Genomic DNA, 21194 nt, shown 5'->3' with positions numbered 1-21194 from the left:
GTGTGTGCGTGAGTGAGTGTGTGCGTGAGTGAGTGTATGTGTGTCTGTGAGTGTGTGCGTGAGTGTATGTGTGTCTGGGAGTGACTGTGAGTGTGTGCATGAGTGAGTGTATGTGTGTCTGTGAGTGTGTGCGTGAGTGAGTGTATGTGTGTCTGTGAGTGATTGTATGAGTGTTGCATGTGAGTGTGTCAGTGTATGTGTGTGTCTGCCAGTGTGTGTTTGTGAGTGTCTGTCAAATCAGTGAGAGTATCTTTGTCATTGAGTCTGTGTGTGACTATCAGTGTGTCTGTCAATGAGTGTCAATCAGTGTGTGTGTGTCAGATCAGTGAGTCTCTGTGTTTGTGATTGAGTGTGTGTGACTGTCAGAAGAACACTAAGGGACAGGGAAGGGAGGGGACCAATAATGGACGGGGAGAGGGGCTGGTTAAGAGGCACATAGGTGAAGATGTTATTTTTGAATGGGGGGGGGGCGGAAAAATACATCTTCGCCTATGTACCCAAAAATCCTTGCACCGGCCCTGATTTCAACTATAGTGAACAGCACCTGAAAAGCTTTGAAGCTCTTAAGAAATCGTTGGATTTACCTTCTAGAGAAAAATTTAATTACCTCCGTATTAAGAGCTATCTTAAAGACCATATGCTAATGTTACATGGTCGCTTGGGCAAATTATTTATATAATTTTCTCTGGTTTTGAGGTAAAAAAAACTGTTTTCTCTTGCGATAGAAGTGATAAAACATAATCTCAATCTCAATGGCCCCAGATACACCCAAAGCTATACCTAAATGGGAAGATGATTTAGTAATATCTATTCCATACAACAATTGGTGTAAATCTTTTATGATGACTAAAAAATGTATTCACTCTCTGAACATTTTAGAGACCTTGTTTAGATGGTATATGGTACCAACTAGACTTGAAAAATATCCAATACAAACCCTCCAAATTGCTGGCGGCGTTTTCATCCAGACGGTTCTATGCTCAATACCTGGTGGGCTTGCCCCAGAATTAAGCCCCTTTGGAATATTTCATTTAATCTTATTTATAGGATTGGAGGTATACGCCTGGAGTATAAAGCGGAAATTGCCCTACTTCACCTTATGGGTTTAGAAAGAAATGGTAATCTTGATATTGTGATTGTACATTGCCTAATGTTAACTAAAATACAAATTGACAGATTTTAGAAAATACTGAGATTCCAACTAGAGATTGAGTTAAAGCTCAATTACTATACCAACTTGATATGGAAAAATGGTTGATCCTCATGAATGATTATTTTAACGATAGTTTTCTGACATTATATTCCAACATTATTGACAAGATCAAAGGGTTTTAATGAGGTTAGGTTAGATTTGCCTAGATTTAGATGAAAGCCAGTATAGGATATTACTCCATGGGCTCTTTGGTCATATATTTGATACCAGTTCAAATTGTTATGGGATTCTTGACTTGCTATATTATTATACTATCTTGGACCAGTTTTGTTCATGCTGTATGTCTTATATTTGTGGATACTGTTTTTTGTTGTGTGATTCTCCTACATTTTGAATGTAGGAATTGTATACCGAATTTTTAGGCATTAGAAGGTTTATCTTTTACATATATACAATGACATTTGCCATACCTGTGTGTGTTTTACCCGGGAAAGGATGTTCTATTGTAGTACCTTTCTCGGTTGTGTATTGTATATTTATATTGTTATAAAACTCAATGAAAAAGATTAATACAAAATAAAAAAATAAAAAGCTATTACCCTACATTGAAAAAATATATTCTTTGTATATTCTTTATTTTTTTTCAAGTATGCATCTAGTTCCTGCTTAAACATCTGTATGGACTCTGATAAAACCATTTCTCCAGGCAGAGAATTACACATCCTTATTGTTCTTATGTTTAAAACAAACAAACTTTCCTTTGTTCTTTCCGAGTATCAAGTACCTTTCAAATTAAGTGTAAATGCACAGATTGTAAATTAATATAAAAATCAATTAAATAATGGCCCCATATGTATATCACTTATGAAATTGGGAAAACACTGTTTTGCATCAATATAGGTAAAGACAAATATTTTAAATATCTTGATTGTACATAACATGCACAATTATGAAACTTACATGTACTGGGGATGCAGGATCAGGCTGTACACTCTAGCATAAAAAGTAAAAAGAGAGAGGTGTAAATATTACATATACATTAGATGGTTAAAAAAATAAATAAATAAATAAAAAATTACAGGAATTTTCTTATGACCTCATGCAAATGCTTTAAGGACCTGGCTTATTCTCACACATACCTTAATTACAAATGATAGTTAGTTTGATCTACTTGACAATACTTGCTTTTTAATAGGGACATTAATCACATATAGTTATAAATATATGAATGAAGTTATGAAAACATTGAAGGTTATGCTACCTTTAGTGTACTAATAATCTTTAACATGTAACATTATACATTCTGGTTATGTCATCAAACAGGATATTGTCAACAGGGTAATAGCACAGTGAATGTTTTAAAATGGTTAAAAATATAAAACAATATACATTTATGTTGTACAAAGAGATTAAATCCCTGCAAGGTCATGAGAGGAGTACACTAATATGTTCATTGTGAGGGTAACATGGCCAAATGGGGGGGGGGGACCCCTTGTTCAGAGTTGTGTTATTGGCAATTAGGGCTTATATAGGGTGGCATGTGTTAACGGGGTAGGGGCAGGGGTGTGTATTGTCGCCCTGTAGTAGAGTTGACTCTGGTCAGCCCTTAGACCTGCATATAAGTAGGGCCTGTAGGTGTTTAAGGGCTGGCTATTGGGTAAGGTGGTCTGGGCGAACTAATTGGTTAAACACGAAGTACAGATAACTTGAACTCGGCTATTAAAGGGTAGCCGTATGTGGTGTGCTAAGAAAAGGACTGAGATGAAAATATAGTAAGTCTGCGGATCTCGGTGTTGGGGGTAGTAAACCTGAAGGACATATACGGGAGGTAGGACTACAGTTTTTGTCCCTTCAGGTCGCCCCTCTTGCAGCTTTTTGGCGCTTGAACATGCAGGGGACGAATTCTGCTACAGTGGAGGGGTCCATCAGTGACAAGCCCCTACCATCCGTTCCTGTAGCGTCGTCACCCGGTGCGAAGTGCCCTGGTGCGTGAAGGTGTGTATTCTTGGGAGTCCCCATTTGTATTGGACAGTCTGTTGCCGGAGGATTTGCAAGAGTTGTAGTTGGGCTCTGCGCCATGCGATGGTGCTTCGGGTTAAGTCTGGGAAGAATGAGAGTGTGGAGCCTTCAAACAGAAGGGGGTCTGTCCCCCTTAGTGCTGTGAGGAGGATAGCTCTGTCCTGGAGGGATTGGAAGTGCATGATCAGTTTGGTGTGGGCCGCTGGTGATGCTGTGCCCGGCTTCGGTAACTGGAACATGCCGTCTAGTTTTATTGCCATGGCCTGCTTTGGTGGTAACAGCATGTTGAGCAGGCGACAAATGAAATGTGGCAAGTCGGGTAAGTTAACCATGTCCAGTACACCGTGGATATTCAAATTGTACCGCCGTCTCTGTGATCTTCGGTGGTGTCTATTCTGTCTGTAAGGGCCTTTTGTTGTGTCTGGAGTGTAGCCACTTGCTTCTCCAATAAGGTGATTCTGGAGTCCTGGGTGGTCGAGAGGGCCTCCAGCTGTGTTAGACGTGAGGTGACGCCTTCAATGGCGTCTTTAATGAAGGCCATGCCAGCCGCAATATTTGTCCGCAACTCCGCCAGCAGTCATTTCAGTTGGTCTGCCGTGACAGGTTCACCCTTGGGGGGTGTCTTGGCATTATGCACCTGCAGTAGTTGGGCCATTGCTCCTTCACCCAGGTTGGAGGACATTCCGTCTGAAGAGCAGGAGGATTCATTCTCTCCCGCCGCCATTTTGTCCCATGGTGATTCCTGGTTGCCTCTCATCATTTCTCCGATGTTGTGCCAAAGCAGGTTCTTATCCGCTCTCTGATTTTTTTTTTTACATCCCATTTCTTCTTTCCCCAGCTGTTGAGCTGGTTTTCAGCTAGTTGGGCACCCATTTTCCACCGTAAATCCACCTTTTTCAGGCAATGTAGTACAGAGCTCTCAGGAGCATGTCTGTCCTATTGCACTGCTAGCTTCGCCCCCCAATAATTTTAATTTTAATAATGACAGGAGGCGAGCATTTTGCATCAACTCTCTTTACTAACTCCATAGCAGCAAAGAAAAAACATCAAGAATAAAGAACCAATCAATCAACAGCAGAGTATATAAGGGTCATATTGAACTAAGCTCTTCCTCTTTCTTGAAACGACATCCAAGTCAGCACAAAACGAAAACCATAAGGAACATCCTGAAGCACCTTCCAATAAAACGAGGACTGTGAAGAACTTGAGACAACAGCCAACGAGGATCCTGAAGGGGATTACACTGAAAAGAGAATGTGAAATAGGTTAGGCACTGGTCCAAAGACTGTCAAAGCAAACAAGACATCACTGGATATATCACTAATTAACTTTTGTTAAAGAATATATAATTCTAAGAACAGTAACCAAACTAGCAATAGACTAAGTTACACTAGTCGTAAAATAAGAATAAAATCATTCTCTAAATATAATAATCAAAGAGAACACAACAAGAAAAATTAACAGGACTAACATGGTATACCAGGAAAACCGAGCAATAGCAGGAAACATAGTGTACGGAAACATACCATCTATCCTGGAAACCCAGAATCATAGGTGCAGTGGCTGTAAACGGATCCATGTCCTGTTCCACGCACCAAGCGGACCAGGAGGCCCAAGCAAAAAGGTAGCAGTGTCTCATCCCTGGGGCCTAGGAATCCCATAGGAGTTCCCTAGCAGCCTGCGATAGTCCACCAATCTGCCAGGAACCCCGGAAAGAGTCCAAGCCACCAGAAGTAGACTATTCTCCCGTAACAAGGGGTGACAGTTACCATTTGGGATCTGTAAGAATGCGTCCGTCCCCTTGCTTTCCAGATCTGAAAGCCAGCTGAAAAATTCTGGAGTTTGATGATTGTGGCAGGAAGCAAATAGATCTAGCAAAAAGGGACGCGATGGACGCGAACACCTGAGAGTCCAACATCCAGTCGCTGCTGTCCCTCCAGTGGCGAGAGAACCAGTCCGCCATGAGGTTGATCTCCCCCGGGAGATATTCCGCATGAAGGGAAATGTTGTGGGGGAGACAAAAGTCGAAGCTGTCCTTCGTAATATCCGACAGTAGGTGAGAGCGGGCGCCTCCTGGTGTCCCCAAATATCACACTGCCGTTCCAGGCCTGCATGCTGTCGAACCACCATAGAAGTTCCTCCCATACTTCGTCAGTCACCGGTACGGGTTGATCGTATGTGGGGTTTTGTTGAAGAAAACTCGCCTTGAGGTGTTGCATAGCCCTGTAATGCAGTGGGCCCGGGAATATGGCCTGAATGGAGGCAGAGAGGAGATCTACGATTCTGGCAAGACTGTGTAGTGGGATGGAGTCGCAGCGGAGGACCTTGCAAATCTCTTTCTGAATAGACAAGATTTTTGACGACGGTAGCCTCAGAGTGCAAGACGTGGAGTCGATCTTGAATCCCAGGAATTGGATCGTCTGAGAGGGGGTCATCTCCGATCTCAGGCGGTTTACCACGAAACCCAGGGACTCCAATAGTTCCACCGTAAAGCGATTGTGTTGTCGTAGTCTGGACTTCTCTGAGCAGAAGAGGAGGATATCGTTCAGATAGATAATGCAACGGATACCTGTGGACGGTAGATGAGCGAACACCGGTTTCAGCAGTTTGGTGAAGCACCAAGGAGCGGAGCTGAGCCCGAAAGTGAGGCAGGTGAATTACCAGGCCAGACCATGCCACAGGAAGCATATGGAAGGGGCGACAATCTGGGTGGATCGGGACTGACAGAGACACATCTTTCAGGTCCAGCCTTATGAACCAGTCGTTGTCCCAGAGAAGGTCCCGTAAGAGATGAATACCTTCCATTTTGAAATGGCAGTACATCATGTGTGCATTGAGGTCTCGAAGATTGATCACTGGACGGAAGTCTCCCGTCTTTTTCCGGACTAAATATATTTTGGTGCCTAAATATAGCTGAAGAAACCTCCGGAGTCCTCGGCCTGGTTGGATGGCCCCTTTTTCCTCTTAATTCCTGAAGCTCCATGTCTATGAGACGACGGTTGTCTGAAGAGAAGCGGATGGGTCGAGGTAGGCCCAATTGTACATGGGACCCGACAAGGTCTATTTTGTAACCCCGGACCGTCTCTAGAACCCACGTATCCGGCAAATTATCGGCCCAATTCTGGAAAAAAAAGGAAATACAACCTGCCGTATGGTTGAACATTACGTAACGAGAAAAATCCTTGCTTACCTGATGAGAAGCGGGATCGTCCACATCTGCACATTCCGCAGCCGCTGTCCGGGCATCTGGAGTAGGAGAATGGTTGTCTATTCTGACCCTTTTGCCGTCAAGCCCACCCCCAAAAATGGGGTTGCCCCTGAAGACTTTCCGCATACTGAGGACTGAGCCTTGGTGAGGGAGATATAGACATTTACATGCTTATTCAGTTCCTAAAAGAAACGCCTCTCTAAACAGTTTGCATTGTGCCTTTGGCCCGAACTCTTTGGTGCCTAAATCCGTCTATGCGCTGCTTTTCGCCTCTCAGAGGAGAGCGTAACGTTAGTATTTCACTCTCGTATGTCATGTGCCCCTTCCCTAATATTATCAGCATCAAAGGAGTCAGCTTTCGCATAGGTGTCGTCCGCCAGATACACGATCTGGGAGAGGGGACCGATGGAGTCCAAAAGCCTGTCCTGGGCACTCCAGAATCCTTTTTCTACACCTCTACGAGGGTCGCATCCACCTCTCATCATGAAGGTCATCATAACTTTGTCAAATTCAGGTGTCTGAGCCACTTTATCTGGTAGGGAAGGGCGTGGGCATTTCCGACCGGAGTCGGTTGCGGACCTCTTTCTCTAAAGGTTTGCGGAGCCACAGGTGCATAAATCTGGAGAGGTGCTCCGGTGGTGACCAATCCCCCGAGCGGGGATGAAGTATATTTCTTGGGTCAAACATTTTCTGGCCTGCCAGGTCCAGAATCGTGTCAGAGTTGAGTGGGGGGTCCGCATCCACAGGACCGTCACCCATCTCTCCCTGGGCCTCACCCAGGAAGGTCTCACGCACAAAAGCGGAGGTAGATTTGTCCTCCGAACCCCATGCATCATCATCTGAATCAGATAAGTCTGCCTGCCACTCGTCTAGGATGGACATGGAGCGGGGAAAGGTTTGGTCTTCCCCTGAAGAGGGTTCCTGACACGGGGCCGGGTTGTTGACCTTTGAGGTCTTACTGTGTTTAGCTGGAGCCTTACCCTTGGGTACTTTGGGCAGAACACCCTCGCCTTTCCAATGGTGTTTGCTCGTCTCTAGCGTGGGAGTCTGAGACCTCGGAGTCCGACTCGTAGCTGGGACGTCTGGAGGCAGTGATCTTTGGTAGTTCAGAACCTGTCGTCAGCACTTTAGATAGTGCCTTCTCCACAGACGCGGCTACAGCCACATTAATCATAGATTGGAAGTCCACAGGGGTACTCTCGGAGTCTTCCATAGTGTGAGGGTATGCTTATGGCTCAAATATCCTAGTAGGGAGTACAGATAGATAGTGGCACCCAGGTCTTGTGGCAAAACAGGTAAATCAGGTGTGGGGTCAGAGTAACTCGAACAGATAAAACCAGCAGGAGGGTATTGACCTGTGTCAGGGACCTCAGCAGGGTATAATAATAGTGGTGGCCTAATAAAACTGGAGCTCACCCAGTGACAGGAGGCAGCCAAAGAAAGTCTCCCACTCAGCAGCACAATAGGTCAGTATGACAATGGAGGCTCACCTCGGGTGCACAAGGATTGGGACCCTTAAGTGCAGGCCACAATATTGACAGGCAGCAGCACTGACCTGAATGACCCCAGCCAGAGCGGTATTCTTATTATAGGCAGTGTAAAACAGCTCTGGTATGTCTCTGTATGGGAGCAGATCCGGCACAGTGAGAGGGAAGGGTCCGGTTGCGGCACTCGCGCAGCAAAGTTAAGATGGCTGCTTTAATCTCGCGAGATGCAAGATCCAATATGGCCGCCGAAATAGAATGCTGCAAGAAGCCGGGGCCTGTAGTATTGTGTTGATCTGCGCACAGGTGGTCAGCGAGCCGCGAGCGGTTGCAGCAGCAAATTGAAGTCCAGAGAGATATGGGAGTAACCTACCAGTGCCAGAGAAGGACTGGGGGAGTCAAGTACACCCAGAAGAGTCCAGCTACCTGCACCAAGGGAGATGAAAGCCCACAGACAGAGAAACCAGGTACATGCAGTAACAGTAAAATGTTCCAGAGCAGGGTAACCCTAAATAGGAAATAAATGGACAGACAGAAAGGGAAAAAAACGATGATAGAAATAGATACCGAGTCAATGGTAGAAGTGTATAACAGAACAGAAACAACAATCAAAGGGAAGAGCCAAAACTCTGACCTGTCTGCAGATGGAGCAACAAAGAAAGAGGAAGAGCTTAGTTCAATATGACCCTTATATACTCTGCTGATGATTGATTTGTTCTTTATCTTGATGGTTTTTCTTTGCTGCTGTGGAGTTAGTAAAGAGAGTTGATGCAAAATAGGAAGCCTCCTGTCATGTTGTAAAATTGTGTGTGTATCCACAAGGTACATAGACAAACAGGGAAAAACAAAAGCCAAAAAAGTTCCTTACATGTTTCAAGGATTCTAAGGACCGGGATTTTAATGTTTAGGGAGAGTGATCATCATATCATCATCTAATCAACACGCTCTGGTGTTTTTGCCAGCTGAGTGCATTTATTTTATCTAGAGCTATTATGGTCACACATTTAAATATGTCAGGTTTGTGACAGTAGTCACGTCACTGGGGATGGAAGACAGACACTATGTGTGGTTCTCCAGATTCCTTTTGAGTTTTGGTCAACTTGCGCCCATTATTGGTGCAGGATATGTTAAATGTATTGCTGGTCTGTGCCTCTCCACCTGTTTCCTGTCCGATTGTTTCCCCAGCAGGGCGTTTTCCCAGGGACACTGCCAGACCAGTTTAAACTAATTGCCCTGTCCCTCCTCAATCTCCCATCAGACCTTGTTGTTGCCTGACCCCACCCTTCCTTGTACTATAGTGTCACGGCAAGGGTGCATAATCTAGTATTACATTATGAAATATAATCCTTTAATGCCATTTGTGTAGTAAATGGCACAAAAGGATGCTATTGCTGAGGTCAACAGGGGTTACATCTTTTGAAGCTGGGACCCCCACAGAGGTTGGATGACAGAAGGGGAAGTGTGGATGGCATGGCAATGTTCAAAGGGTTTTACTAATATGGATGTGAAGTAATCAAGGCTCTGCAAGGTGTGAGGTTCTACACTTGGGAAAAGTCTGAATGTCTCTTCATCCATTTGGCCTGTACCATTAAGTGCTGAGTAAAACTCTTTGAAATGTAAATACCATTTTAGCTTTGCTCCAGTATCATACCCAAAGGAAGGACAAAAACATTCATATTTACCCCACAGAATAATAATAAAGCCTAATTTTTATTATATTTGGAATGGGACAAGCCCAGTCTTTTAATTAAGCCTAAACATGAGTTGCACAACTTAAACCGTGTGACAGGAATTGTGATGTCTGTCCTATTGGATCGCAGGTGGGGCGTGCAACATGTCTATGGAATGGGAAAACAATAACAAATTCATAGAGGCAATTATTATTTCTGTGGCAGGTACAGTAGAGGAGATAAAACCAAAAAGTTTATATTTGGCTTGCTGTTTCTGGAACAAAGGAGGTGGTCACTTGGAATCACTATAGGTACGCCCCTGGGTGGGGTGTGATAATTCCACAGGGTATATCTCCTGTGATCCTGAAGGGTGGTGTGTACTCGCTTGGGGCCAAGATCTAATTTTGAGTGAGTCACCATCATCCTTCCTTGCCAGAGACCCCCTGGACAGAAGTTGTACTTTGAAAAACCTAAGTGAGTAATTAGGACTTCTGTTATTTTATCCTTTTTGTTTTTATCTGTTGTTGGTGTAAATAATTTGTTTATTATATATTGTTATATGCACTGTGACTATTTTTGCTCATAATAAACATTTATTTATTAAGTTCTACCTTTGTCTGGTTAAGAATCACGTTACCTGAAGAGACTTGTTAGTATTTTTGTAATTACATAGATATTGTGCTAAGTAATATTTGGTGGGTTTTATTGTTGATTTACCTGGCGGACCAAGGCACCCCATTTATAAATTGTCTTGGTGGTGGCAGCGTTAAGATAGTAATAGTTATATTATTATGTTTAAGTGTGAGTGGTGTAAAAAGGGGGATTTTGTCATTATTTCCGGTCTAGTGCAGACAAATAGTGTACTTTAACCCTTTCACCACCACAACTACGTCACGCACACTCTTGGAGTAGGGTGCGTTCGTGACAAATTGGTGGCATAGCGGTGGGATAACTAAAAGATTTTTCATCTTTTTATACCAGATTTTAGTGTTGCTAGATTTGTTGGTTAATCCAGGCACTAAAAGAAATTGTGTCTCAATTTCCAAAGGCTGAACTCAGTGCATATATAATATATTTACACCTCAACAGCCCCCCCCCCCCCCCTTCTCTGTTTTTTCTTTGCTATCTTTTATTTACTAAATGGAGTACCAGGCACAGTCCAAGGCAGCGCTAGACCAGCTTTGCCGGGAGAGATCTATTCCCTGTCGGGGAAAAACAAAAGAGGAACTATTACAAGCGCTGGTGGACTATGATTTGCAACAAGCAGTGCAAAGTGAGGCCTCAAACACTGCAGAGGAGATACCTGCAGCTTTTGTCAATGATGTACCGAGATCTGGAGATCCTTTGCATTCTTACTTGCAAACTGTGTTGAAATATGTGGACTCAGCAGATACAAACCAAAGACTACAGCTTGTCCTTCAATATCAGGAGGCTGAGAGAGAGCGCCAAGCTGAGAGAGAGCGCCAAGCTGAGAGAGAGAGGGAGGCTGCAGAGCGGCAGGCTGAGCGAGAGGCTGCAGAGCGCCAAGCTGCCAGAGAGCATGAACTAAAAATGGCTGAGTTAGAGAGGTTGACTGCCTCCCCTATAAGTATTAATTCCAGAGACTCTTCTGCACCCAAAAAACGTGCAGAGAATTTTCCAACTTTGGACAAAGATGGTGATTTGGATGTTTTTCTGCGCAGTTTTGAAAAAGTTTGCAGGCAGTACCAGCTACCAAAGGACCAGTGGGCAAAATACCTCACCCCTGGTCTCAGAGGTCCTGCACTGGAAGCATTTGCTGCGCTTCCAGCAGAATTTGACCAGGACTATGATTCGATTAAGGCTGCCTTGCAGGAACGGTACAACCTCACTCCTGAGGTGTACCGAAAGAAATTCAGGACTTTGCAAAAGCATCCTACAGAAAATTATGCAGCAGTTGTGGGGCACCTGGCGACAGCATTCCGACAGTGGACTACAGGGCTGGAAATTACCACTGTAGAAGGTTTGCAAGATCTGCTAATAAAAGAACAGTTTTTGCAGCTCTGCCCAGCCGATGTACAGGAATTGCTGCTGGACCGGAACCCCAAAACAGCATTGGAAGCGGGTAAGCTGGCGGATGTCCACACTGCCAATCGAGCAACAGTGGACCGGAGCAGAGGTTTTGCCAAGGGAGCATCCAGCTGGAGGACCACACCACCACGACTCCCCATCACCAGGCCTAGCGGGCCATCTTTTGTTTCAGCTCCTACCTTAGGGAGAGGGGGAGCTAGTGCCATGTCTGCGCAAGGAGATAGTCGCAGATGTTTTATTTGCAACCAAGTGGGGCACATTAGTGTTGCTTGCCCTGGGAAACGGCAGCCAGCATTATCAGCTGGGGAGGGACGCTCCTCGGAACCAACGTCCTCTGTGTTGTTTGTAACCAGATCAGAGGGCAGCAACAATGTGAATCTGCAACCTGTGACAGTCGGAGGAGAGGTAACTGTGGGACTCAGGGACACTGGGGCAGATGTGACTCTTGTGCGTCCAGAGCTAGTGCGCTCGGAGGACTTAATTCCTGGCAAGACTCTAGCAGTTAAAGGAATTGGGGGGATACGGCTTGTAGTGCCAATGGCACGAGTTTATTTGGATTGGGGAGCGGGGAAGGGTTTCAGAAATGTGGGGGTAGATGAGAATATCCCTGCAAATGTATTACTTGGTACTGACTTAGGTAGATTGTTATCCCAGTATGTGCCTGAAGGTAATGTGTGTTTTAAACCCGAGCCTCATAGGGGCCCTACTGTGCAGAGGGCAATATGTAAAAGTGTACGTAGACTACCTTGCTGGGAGGGAGGGCAGAATGACCATGAGTGCCAGGCTGTGCCAGAACCAGAGGTGTCTGTGGTAACAGGGGAAAGTTGGCCAGGGCAACTTTACTGGGAGGGAGGGCAGAATGTGTGTCAATCTGTGCCAGAACCAGGGGTGTCCATGGAAACATGTGAAGGTGTATGCCGGCAATTGTGCTGGGAGCAAGGGCAGAATGAGCATGCATGCCAGTCCGGGCCAGAAATAAGAGTGCCTGCAATACCATATGTGAGTGGGCAAAAACCACTGCAAGGGGAGGCAGGGCTGGATGAGCGTGTGTGCCTATCTGTGTCAGAGCCAGAGTTGTTTGAGATGCCATGTGAAAACATAAGTGGATCAAACCACTGGGAGTCAGGGCAGGATGAGTTGATATGTTCCCCTGTATGTCAGTCAGGAGTATGTCAGGTGCCAGAACCAGGAGAAAGTGATGGGCTATGTGAGATTGTGGGAGGATGGCCTGGCTGGGAGAGGAAATTATGTGAGTGTGTACCACATTATGTGCCTGACCAAGGGGTGTCAAAGGTGTCATGTGACAATGTGCAGGAAGAGAATTCTAGGGGCAGAGGGCTGAATGAATATGTGTGCCAATATGTGCCTGAAGCAAATGTATCAGATGGGCTGTGTGAAAGTATGGAGGGAACCAGGAACCTTGTCAGCTTATCACAATCACATCTCACACATACACCCCAGCCAGCTCAGGAGAAGGAATCTGTCTCTAAGCAACTTTTTGATTCTGAACCAAAGGTTCAGAGTCAAAAAGGGCAACAAGCCCTGCAGACAGACCACAAACTAAAAAGGATATGGAGTATGGATACATTGCAGGAACCCTGGGAGTGTCCTCTTTCTCATCTTTTGTGTGCTTACAGGGGAGTACTGCAGAAATTAGTTGGTTTCTTCCCTTTAGAGCTACTACATGGGCGCAGTGGGTGCGGCCCAAGAGAGGTGACCAGAGCGCAGTGTGAGATGGAAACAGGCAAATCAGGGATGTGTGGTGTGGATATGGCTGTTCTATGGCTTAGAGACAAAGGGCAAGCCTTTTTGGGGGAGGTGTGCGAACACATGAGGGCTACCCCATTCATGGAGATCCAGAGTTATGAAAAAGATGAGTGTATGAGGTGGAGGCAAAAAGGAACAAGTGTTGATACGCAAGGTAGAGGCATGTGAGCCTTCTCCCATTGCGTCTCTTATTTGGGGGAGGTGTCACGGCAAGGGTGCATAATCTAGTATTACATTATGAAATATAATCCTTTAATGCCATTTGTGTAGTAAATGGCACAAAAGGATGCTATTGCTGAGGTCAACAGGGGTTACATCTTTTGAAGCTGGGACCCCCACAGAGGTTGGATGACAGAAGGGGAAGTGTGGATGGCATGGCAAGGTTCAAAGGGTTTTACTAATATGGATGTGAAGTAATCAAGGCTCTGCAAGGTGTGAGGTTCTACACTTGGGAAAAGTCTGAATGTCTCTTCATCCATTTGGCCTGTACCATTAAGTGCTGAGTAAAACTCTTTGAAATGTAAATACCATTTTAGCTTTGCTCCAGTATCATACCCAAAGGAAGGACAAAAACATTCATATTTACCCCACAGAATAATAATAAAGCCTAATTTTTATTATATTTGGAATGGGACAAGCCCAGTCTTTTAATTAAGCCTAAACATGAGTTGCACAACTTAAACCGTGTGACAGGAATTGTGATGTCTGTCCTATTGGATCGCAAGTGGGGCGTGCAACATGTCTATGGAATGGGAAAACAATAACAAATTCATAGAGGCAATTATTATTTCTGTGGCAGGTACAGTAGAGGAGATAAAACCAAAAAGTTTATATTTGGCTTGCTGTTTCTGGAACAACGGATGTGGTCACTTGGAATCACTATAGGTACGCCCCTGGGTGGGGTGTGATAATTCCACAGGGTATATCTCCTGTGATCCTGAAGGGTGGTGTGTACTCGCTTGGGGCCAAGATCTAATTTTGAGTGAGTCACCATCATCCTTCCTTGCCAAAGACCCCCTGGACAGAAGTTGTACTTTGAAAAACCTAAGTGAGTAATTAGGACTTCTGTTATTTTATCCTTTTTGTTTTTATCTGTTGTTGGTGTAAATAATTTGTTTATTATATATTGTTATATGCACTGTGACTATTTTTGCTCATAATAAACATTCATTTATTAAGTTCTACCTTTGTCTGGTTAAGAATCACGTTACCTGAAGAGACTTGTTAGTATTTTTGTAATTACATAGATATTGTGCTAAGTAATATTTGGTGGGTTTTATTGTTGATTTACCCCATTTATAAATTGTCTTGGTGGTGGCAGCGTTAAGATAGTAATAGTTATATTATTATGTTTAAGTGTGGGTGGTGTAAAAAGGGGGATTTTGTCATTATTTCCGGTCTAGTGCAGACAAATAGTGTACTTTAACCCTTTCACCACCACAACTACGTCACGCACACTCTTGGAGTAGGGTGCGTTCGTGACATATAGTACTCGATGCACCCTATTGTATGTAAATTAGGGTGTTGGGGTGCTTAAACGTGTGTGCCATGTCTATTAAAGCTGTTTTAACTTTTATCAAGTGTTGTCTGGTGTTTGGTACAGAGTGGAAAAGGCCTTCAGTGATCCCAGTCAAGCCACAGTGACTGGGTCTGAAGTGCTACAGGGTCCCTGATAACTAAGAGGAAGCAGACTTGGTGGAGGTACTCGGTCAGAGTACTGAAGCTCGGTAACATTGGTGGCAAGCAGCAGGCTTTTTCTCCCAAATGGATATCCCAAACCAGGGAGTGCAATCCAGTCCAGCAGTATCCCTGTCTGAAAAGGAACTCAGGAGAATGGAGCGAGCTAGTCCCCCGGGCAGAATCCCAATCCAAGGAGGAGTTCCAGTGGAGGCTACAAGCAGATCTGTCCCAGTACAATGTCCCTTTAACTGTCACTGGGTCAACTGGACTGGTGGGACAATGCAAACTCTGAAACAATGTCCTTGAGGAGGTTTGTAGTCTCCAGGGAGAATACCTGATGTGGCGAAACCGAACTCGCCACGTGTCCTTGGAGGGGGCTGCTTGCCCGCCTCTTGCCTTTGGATATGGACCAGACCTTATGTGAATGTGTTAACCCAGATAGTTATGCCATGGAGCCCATTCGTGTAGTTAAAGACTTCGGCTCCGTGGCGAGGGAACTGTGTGAGTAGGATCTGCGCGCTATTCGGTAGTTTTGTGCGCGCAGATCCCAGCTATCTGGGGATATGTGAAATGTCTGTGTGTTATGTGTAAATGTGACGTTATGTATTTTTTATGTCTTTTGGTGGTTGCTGGTAACATGTGCTTAATGGAGGCTGTGTTTGTCCCTGGATATAATTAAATCAGCTTCTCCATTGTCTCCAGGATAGAGGATTCTGGGGAACTAGATTGAGCTGGAAAAACCATGCTTCCAGAAGGTCAAATGCACATTTGTACTAACTTTTGAACCCCTGGTCCAATTCGTATGATTTTTGAGTATGTTGTTCCCCCGAATGGATTGATTGTGAATATGTATTTTTATACGAATGTGATGTATTTTTTGGGAGTTATGAATGTTGTGTAAAAACTGTATTTTCCCTACCTATGATAATTGTATTTTCCTGTGTGTACAGATAATTAGTTTACAGGTAGAGGGGAGGGCTATGTGTGGGATGTAACTATTGTGTGATTGGTTAATGTACGTTACTGTGTGTGTCCCTCCCCTTCATGGGAGCACCTAATAAAAAGGGCTGCAAGCTAGCAGCCAGGGAGTTCTATTTTTACCCTCAACTTGAGTCCTGTCTCTTATTGGGGGAATCTGCTACAAGGGATTGCTATGCTAGGCATATTCCCTTGCCTTAATCACTGAGCTCTTGTAAGAGCTTGTTCCTGCTTCGTTCTGAAGGGAGATAATTACAGCCTGCGGTGCTTATGGTGTCTGGTGGAGTGCTTGGAGTCCTCTGGAAGCACTAGGAGCATCCATTAACGGAGGTACCCGGTCGGGGTGCCAGTGGATCCGTTACACCTGACAACCATTATGCAGAGATTTTGGAATCAAGTTGATTTGTGGATGTATTTCTTGGGAGAGCAGCCCCTGGTGGAATGGTTGTTAAAATTAGAGATGCTGGTTCAGAAAGAATTGTGGCTGGGTGATTCTTACCGGGCCTTAACGTGGTATGCTGTACCCATTTCTAGCGGATGACAGCCCTCCAGAGGATGAGGGCTATGATGGCCCTGGTCTATTGGGTGAGGACTTTGAGGATAATATTTAATTTGGAAGTCCTGAGAGGTTACCCTAGGTCCTCTAAAAAAAATGTGTGTCTATTCAACAACTCTTACTGAATTTACAGTTCACACAGTTGGTGTTAACCTTAAAGTGAATCCTTTGAATATCTCTTATACACAGACAATTCTAATTCAGATACCTTTTTCAATGTTTGAGTCTATCATTGAGATATCATAAGTGGGGGATATTTAGATCTGTTTTGGGAGGGGCATTGACATATTACATCTGGTGGCTTATGTTGCATAACGTATTATTAATGTAGCACTATAGTCACCAGAACAACTACAGCTTATTGTATTTGTTCATTCCCTTCAGGGTTGTTGCAGTAAACCTTGCAGTGTTTACCTTACAGACTAGGGATACATCCAGTGGCCACTCTTTAGATGGCTACTAGTGGCCACTCTTCAGATTCAGCACTGACATCCAGTGTCTCTACCCTCTACATGGAGACACTGAACGTTCCTCATAGAGATGTAATTCTATGAGGATATGCTGATTGGCCAGGCTGTTGGGCTTGTGCTGGCTATGACCCTAATCTGCCTCCTTGACAGTCTCATCCAATCCAATGCTTTCCTATGGGTAAAGATTTGCTATATTTTTAGGAGGGTAATGGGGTGGCAGGGGAGCTAGATAATAGTTTTACCACTATAGGGTCAGGAATACATATTTGTGTTCCTGACCCTATAGTGTTTCTTTAACCCCTTAAGGACACATGACATGTCATGACTCCCTTTTATTCCAGAAGTTTGGTCCTTAAGGGGTTAAGTTCAGCCTGAATTTAATGGGCACAAGTCACTTTTCAGCCTATGTATGTATGTATGTCTAATCCAGTGGTGGAACTAACATACAGAGGGACCTGGTACAATATTGTTGCGGTGAGTGGGGGTTCGTCCATTCATATATTCTTGTGAAATGTACGGCTCTATGGTATCTGTCAAGGTCTGGAAGTCTCATCCCTCCCTCTTCCTGGGGCTTCGTCAGGAGTGCGTAAGCTAGTCTGGGGCATTTTTGTGACCAAACAAAAGTAGATATGATCTTGCGGGTATCTGTAAAGAACTTTTTCGGGATGGGTACAGGTAGTGTTTGTAGTGTATATAACAGACGGGGGAGCACATTCATCTTGATAATATTTAGTCTACAGAACCATCCAAAGCCGGGTTTGTTCCAATTCTTTAGGTCTTTCGCTATGTTGGTGAGTATGATGGGGACATTTGCGTCGTATAAGTGGTTCAAGTCGTGTGGGAGGTGTACCCCTAAGTATTTAATAGATGTGTTGCACCAACTAAAGTCGAATTGATTTTTAATTTGGTTATTGAGTTCTCGAGACGTGTGTAGTGGTAGAATTTCACACTTGGTAAGGTTTGCCTGGAAGTTTGAGACCTCACTGTATAATGACATTTAATTTAGTATGTGTTGGAGTGATTTGTCTGGGTTTTTAATCGTGAACATAATGTCATCGGCAAAGGCAGATATTTTGTATTCTGCTCTGTATCCAGCTGCTGATTTTATTATCTCTCCTCTCAGTACGCACTTATGCGCTTCCCATAACATTGTTGGGGACATGTCAGGATGTGAATTTTCTGAGAAGTATCGTCTTACCGTGTCCGTGAGTTTAGTCACTATGTCTGGGTTATTGAGTAGAAGGTCGTTTAGTCTCCATTGTGGGGATGGTTAGGGATGTGATGGCAACCATAGGTCTAATGTCAAAGGGGCATGATCAGACCATGTGATCGGGCCGTATTCAGCGTTTTTGATTTGGGGTAGGTTTCTATGAGGAAGGAAGAGCATATCTATCCTAGTATAGTGGCCTGTAGACGGTGAGAAGAAAGAGTAATCTTTCTTTGTGGGGTGTAATGTTCTCCAGCTGTCGTATAACTGTGCGTTGTATAGTATGGAGTTTAGTTCTAATCTCACCAGTTTTAGGTAATCACTTTGTTTTCTAGGTCACCATCTAGATATATGTTCATGTCGCCCCCCATGATTAAGCGTCCCTCCTGGAAAGAGGGTAGTTTCTGCATACTTTTCTTTAGTGTTTGGCATTGTTTCTTATTTGGTAAATATAAATTTGCAAACGTTATTATTTGGTGACCAATTTTCCCTTTGACAAAAAGAAAATGTCCCCCGTCATCTGACAATTGTTCCATAAGCTGGAAAGGTATCTGGTTAACTAATAAAATTGCCACTCCTCTAGATTTCGATTCCGTGTAGTGGCTGAAGTATACTAAGGGATATTTACAATTTTTGAAGGTAGGAGCCGAGTTCTTGCGGAAGTGGGTTTCCTACATCAGCTTTTTGTCTATGGTAGTCTGTGAGGGCTAGGGTTCTTTTCTCTGGGAAGTTTAGTCCTCGGGCATTATGCGCTAGAATGCGTAAGTGTAACATTTCTTGATATTTTAATGTAGTGTGGCTTAGTGAAGTGTATTAATCCACCCTTGATTGGATGAGCTAAGAAAACACTGTGTATGATAATACTATATTGTGTGTCGTACCTGTGTATAGGTAGTACCTCGTTTATGGGGATTAGTGTTGTCGCGAACCCGAAATTTTCGGTTCGCGAACGGCGAACGCGAACTTCCTCAAATGTTCGCGAACCGGTGAACCGCACGAACCGCCATTGACTTCAATGGGCAGGCGAATTTTAAAACCAACAGGGACTCTTTATGGCCACAAAAGTGATGGAAAATTTGTTTCAAGGGGACTAACACCTGGACTGTGGCATGCCGGAGGGGGATCCATGGCAAAACTCCCATGGAAAATTACACAGTTGATGCAGAGTCTGCTTTTAATCCATAAAGGGCAGAAATCACCTAACATTCCTAAATCACAATGGATATGGATTGACAACTGACATATGACATATTGACACCTTGACATATGGATTGACACCTGTCCTCAGAGCCCCTGATGCACACGGACACAGAGCAGAATAGGGACTGTTCCCCCTACATAGGGTCACTTGGCAGATATGACGTGGTCGTGGGAGGAGGAGGAGGATCACTTTCACCTTTTCCCCTGTTAGATTCCCGCTGTGCTGTGACATCACCCTTATAAGCTGTGTACAGCATACTTTTTTTATTTATTTTGCAAATGCTGCATCCTTTCCGACTTGTAATTCAGTAACATTTCCGCCACTGTCTGCTTATACCGGGGGTCTAGTAGCGTGGACACCCAGAACAGGTCATTCTCCTTCAGCCTTTTTATACGAGGGTCCCTCAACAGGCACGACAGCATGAAAGACCCCATTTGCACAAGGTTGGATGCCGAGCTACTCATTCCCCGTTCCTCCTCCTCACACAGAGCAGAATAGAGACTGTTCCCCCTACATAGGGTCACTTGGCCGATATGGATTGACACCTGTCCTCAAAACCCCTGATACACACTGACACAGAGCAGAATAGGGACTGTTCCTCCTACATAGGGTCACCTGGTAGATATGGATTGACACCTGTCCTCAAAACCCCTGATACACACTGACACAGAGCAGAATAGAGACTGCTCCCCGCCTACTGAGACCATGATACACACTGACACAGAGCAGAATAGAGACTGTTCCCCCTACATAGGGTCACTTGGCAGGTATGGATTAACACCTGTCCTCAGGGACCCTGACACACACTGGGGGAGCTACTGTCCTCCCCAAACCATGTGCGGTGGGTGGGGGCCATAAATCACAATGGGGGGACCTACTGTCCTCCCCCCCTCGGCCCCCACCCCTGCGCGGTGGGTAGGGGCCATAAATCACAATGGGGGGGACCTACTTTCCTCCCCCCCGGCCCCCATCCCTGCGCGGTGGGTGGGGGGCATAAATCACAATGGGGGGGACCTACTGATAGGTGTGGAGTATTGTTCATATCAGTTTAATACCTTCCGCGTCTCCTATCAGTGGACGTGTATATGGCAGCCATTTTAGGAACCGCACACCTGGGACTCGAGCAAGGTCACCTCTTTCAACAGGCGACATGATTTGGCCCTGTAAAACTATCCTGGATATTCTCTACAATTTCTATGGATATGGCAGTGATTTCTGTAACAGGGAGATGGAAGAAGATGCTTGGTCGGTCCTCTTACTTGAAATTTGGGGCACTGCGCGGGCAAGCTAATGTGCCACCAGATAGGAGTGGTGAGTTTAGTAAATGTTCTGATCAGTTTAATACCTTCCGCGTCTCCTATCAGTGGACATGTATATGGCAGCCATTTTAGGAACCGCACACCTGGGACCCGAGCAAGGTCACCTCTTTCAATAGGCGACATGATTTGGCCCTGTAAAACTATCCTGGATATTCTCTACAATTTCTATAGATATGGCAGTGATTTCTGTAACAGGGAGATGGAAGAAGATGCTTGGTCGGTCCTCTAACTTGAAATTTGGGGCACTGCGCGGGCAAGCTAATGTGCCACCAGATAGGAGTGGTTAGTTTAGTAAATGTTCTGATCAGTTTAATACCTTCCGCGTCTCCTATCAGTGGACATGTATATGTCAGCCATTTTAGGAACCGCACACCTGGGGCCCGAGCAAGGTCACCTCTTTCAACAGGCGACATGATTTGGCCCTGTAAAACTA

General features: G+C 44.7%; 1 protein-coding gene across 1 annotated transcript in view; it reads right to left on the bottom strand.

Annotated features, from left to right (window-relative positions):
• The window catches only part of PCNX2 (pecanex 2), a 3673975-nt gene that overhangs the window by 2860582 nt on the left and 792199 nt on the right, over nt 1–21194 (bottom strand). The window contains exon 9 of the mRNA XM_063443387.1: nt 2114–2146. Coding sequence (XP_063299457.1) covers nt 2114–2146 — 33 coding nt within the window. The remainder of the gene's footprint in view (nt 1–2113; nt 2147–21194) is intronic.

This window comes from Pelobates fuscus, chromosome 2 (assembly GCF_036172605.1).
Source record: "Pelobates fuscus isolate aPelFus1 chromosome 2, aPelFus1.pri, whole genome shotgun sequence".
NCBI lineage: Eukaryota > Metazoa > Chordata > Amphibia > Anura > Pelobatidae > Pelobates > Pelobates fuscus.
Note: the sequence above shows the minus strand (reverse complement) of the source record. Positions and strands in the feature narration are given on the sequence as shown.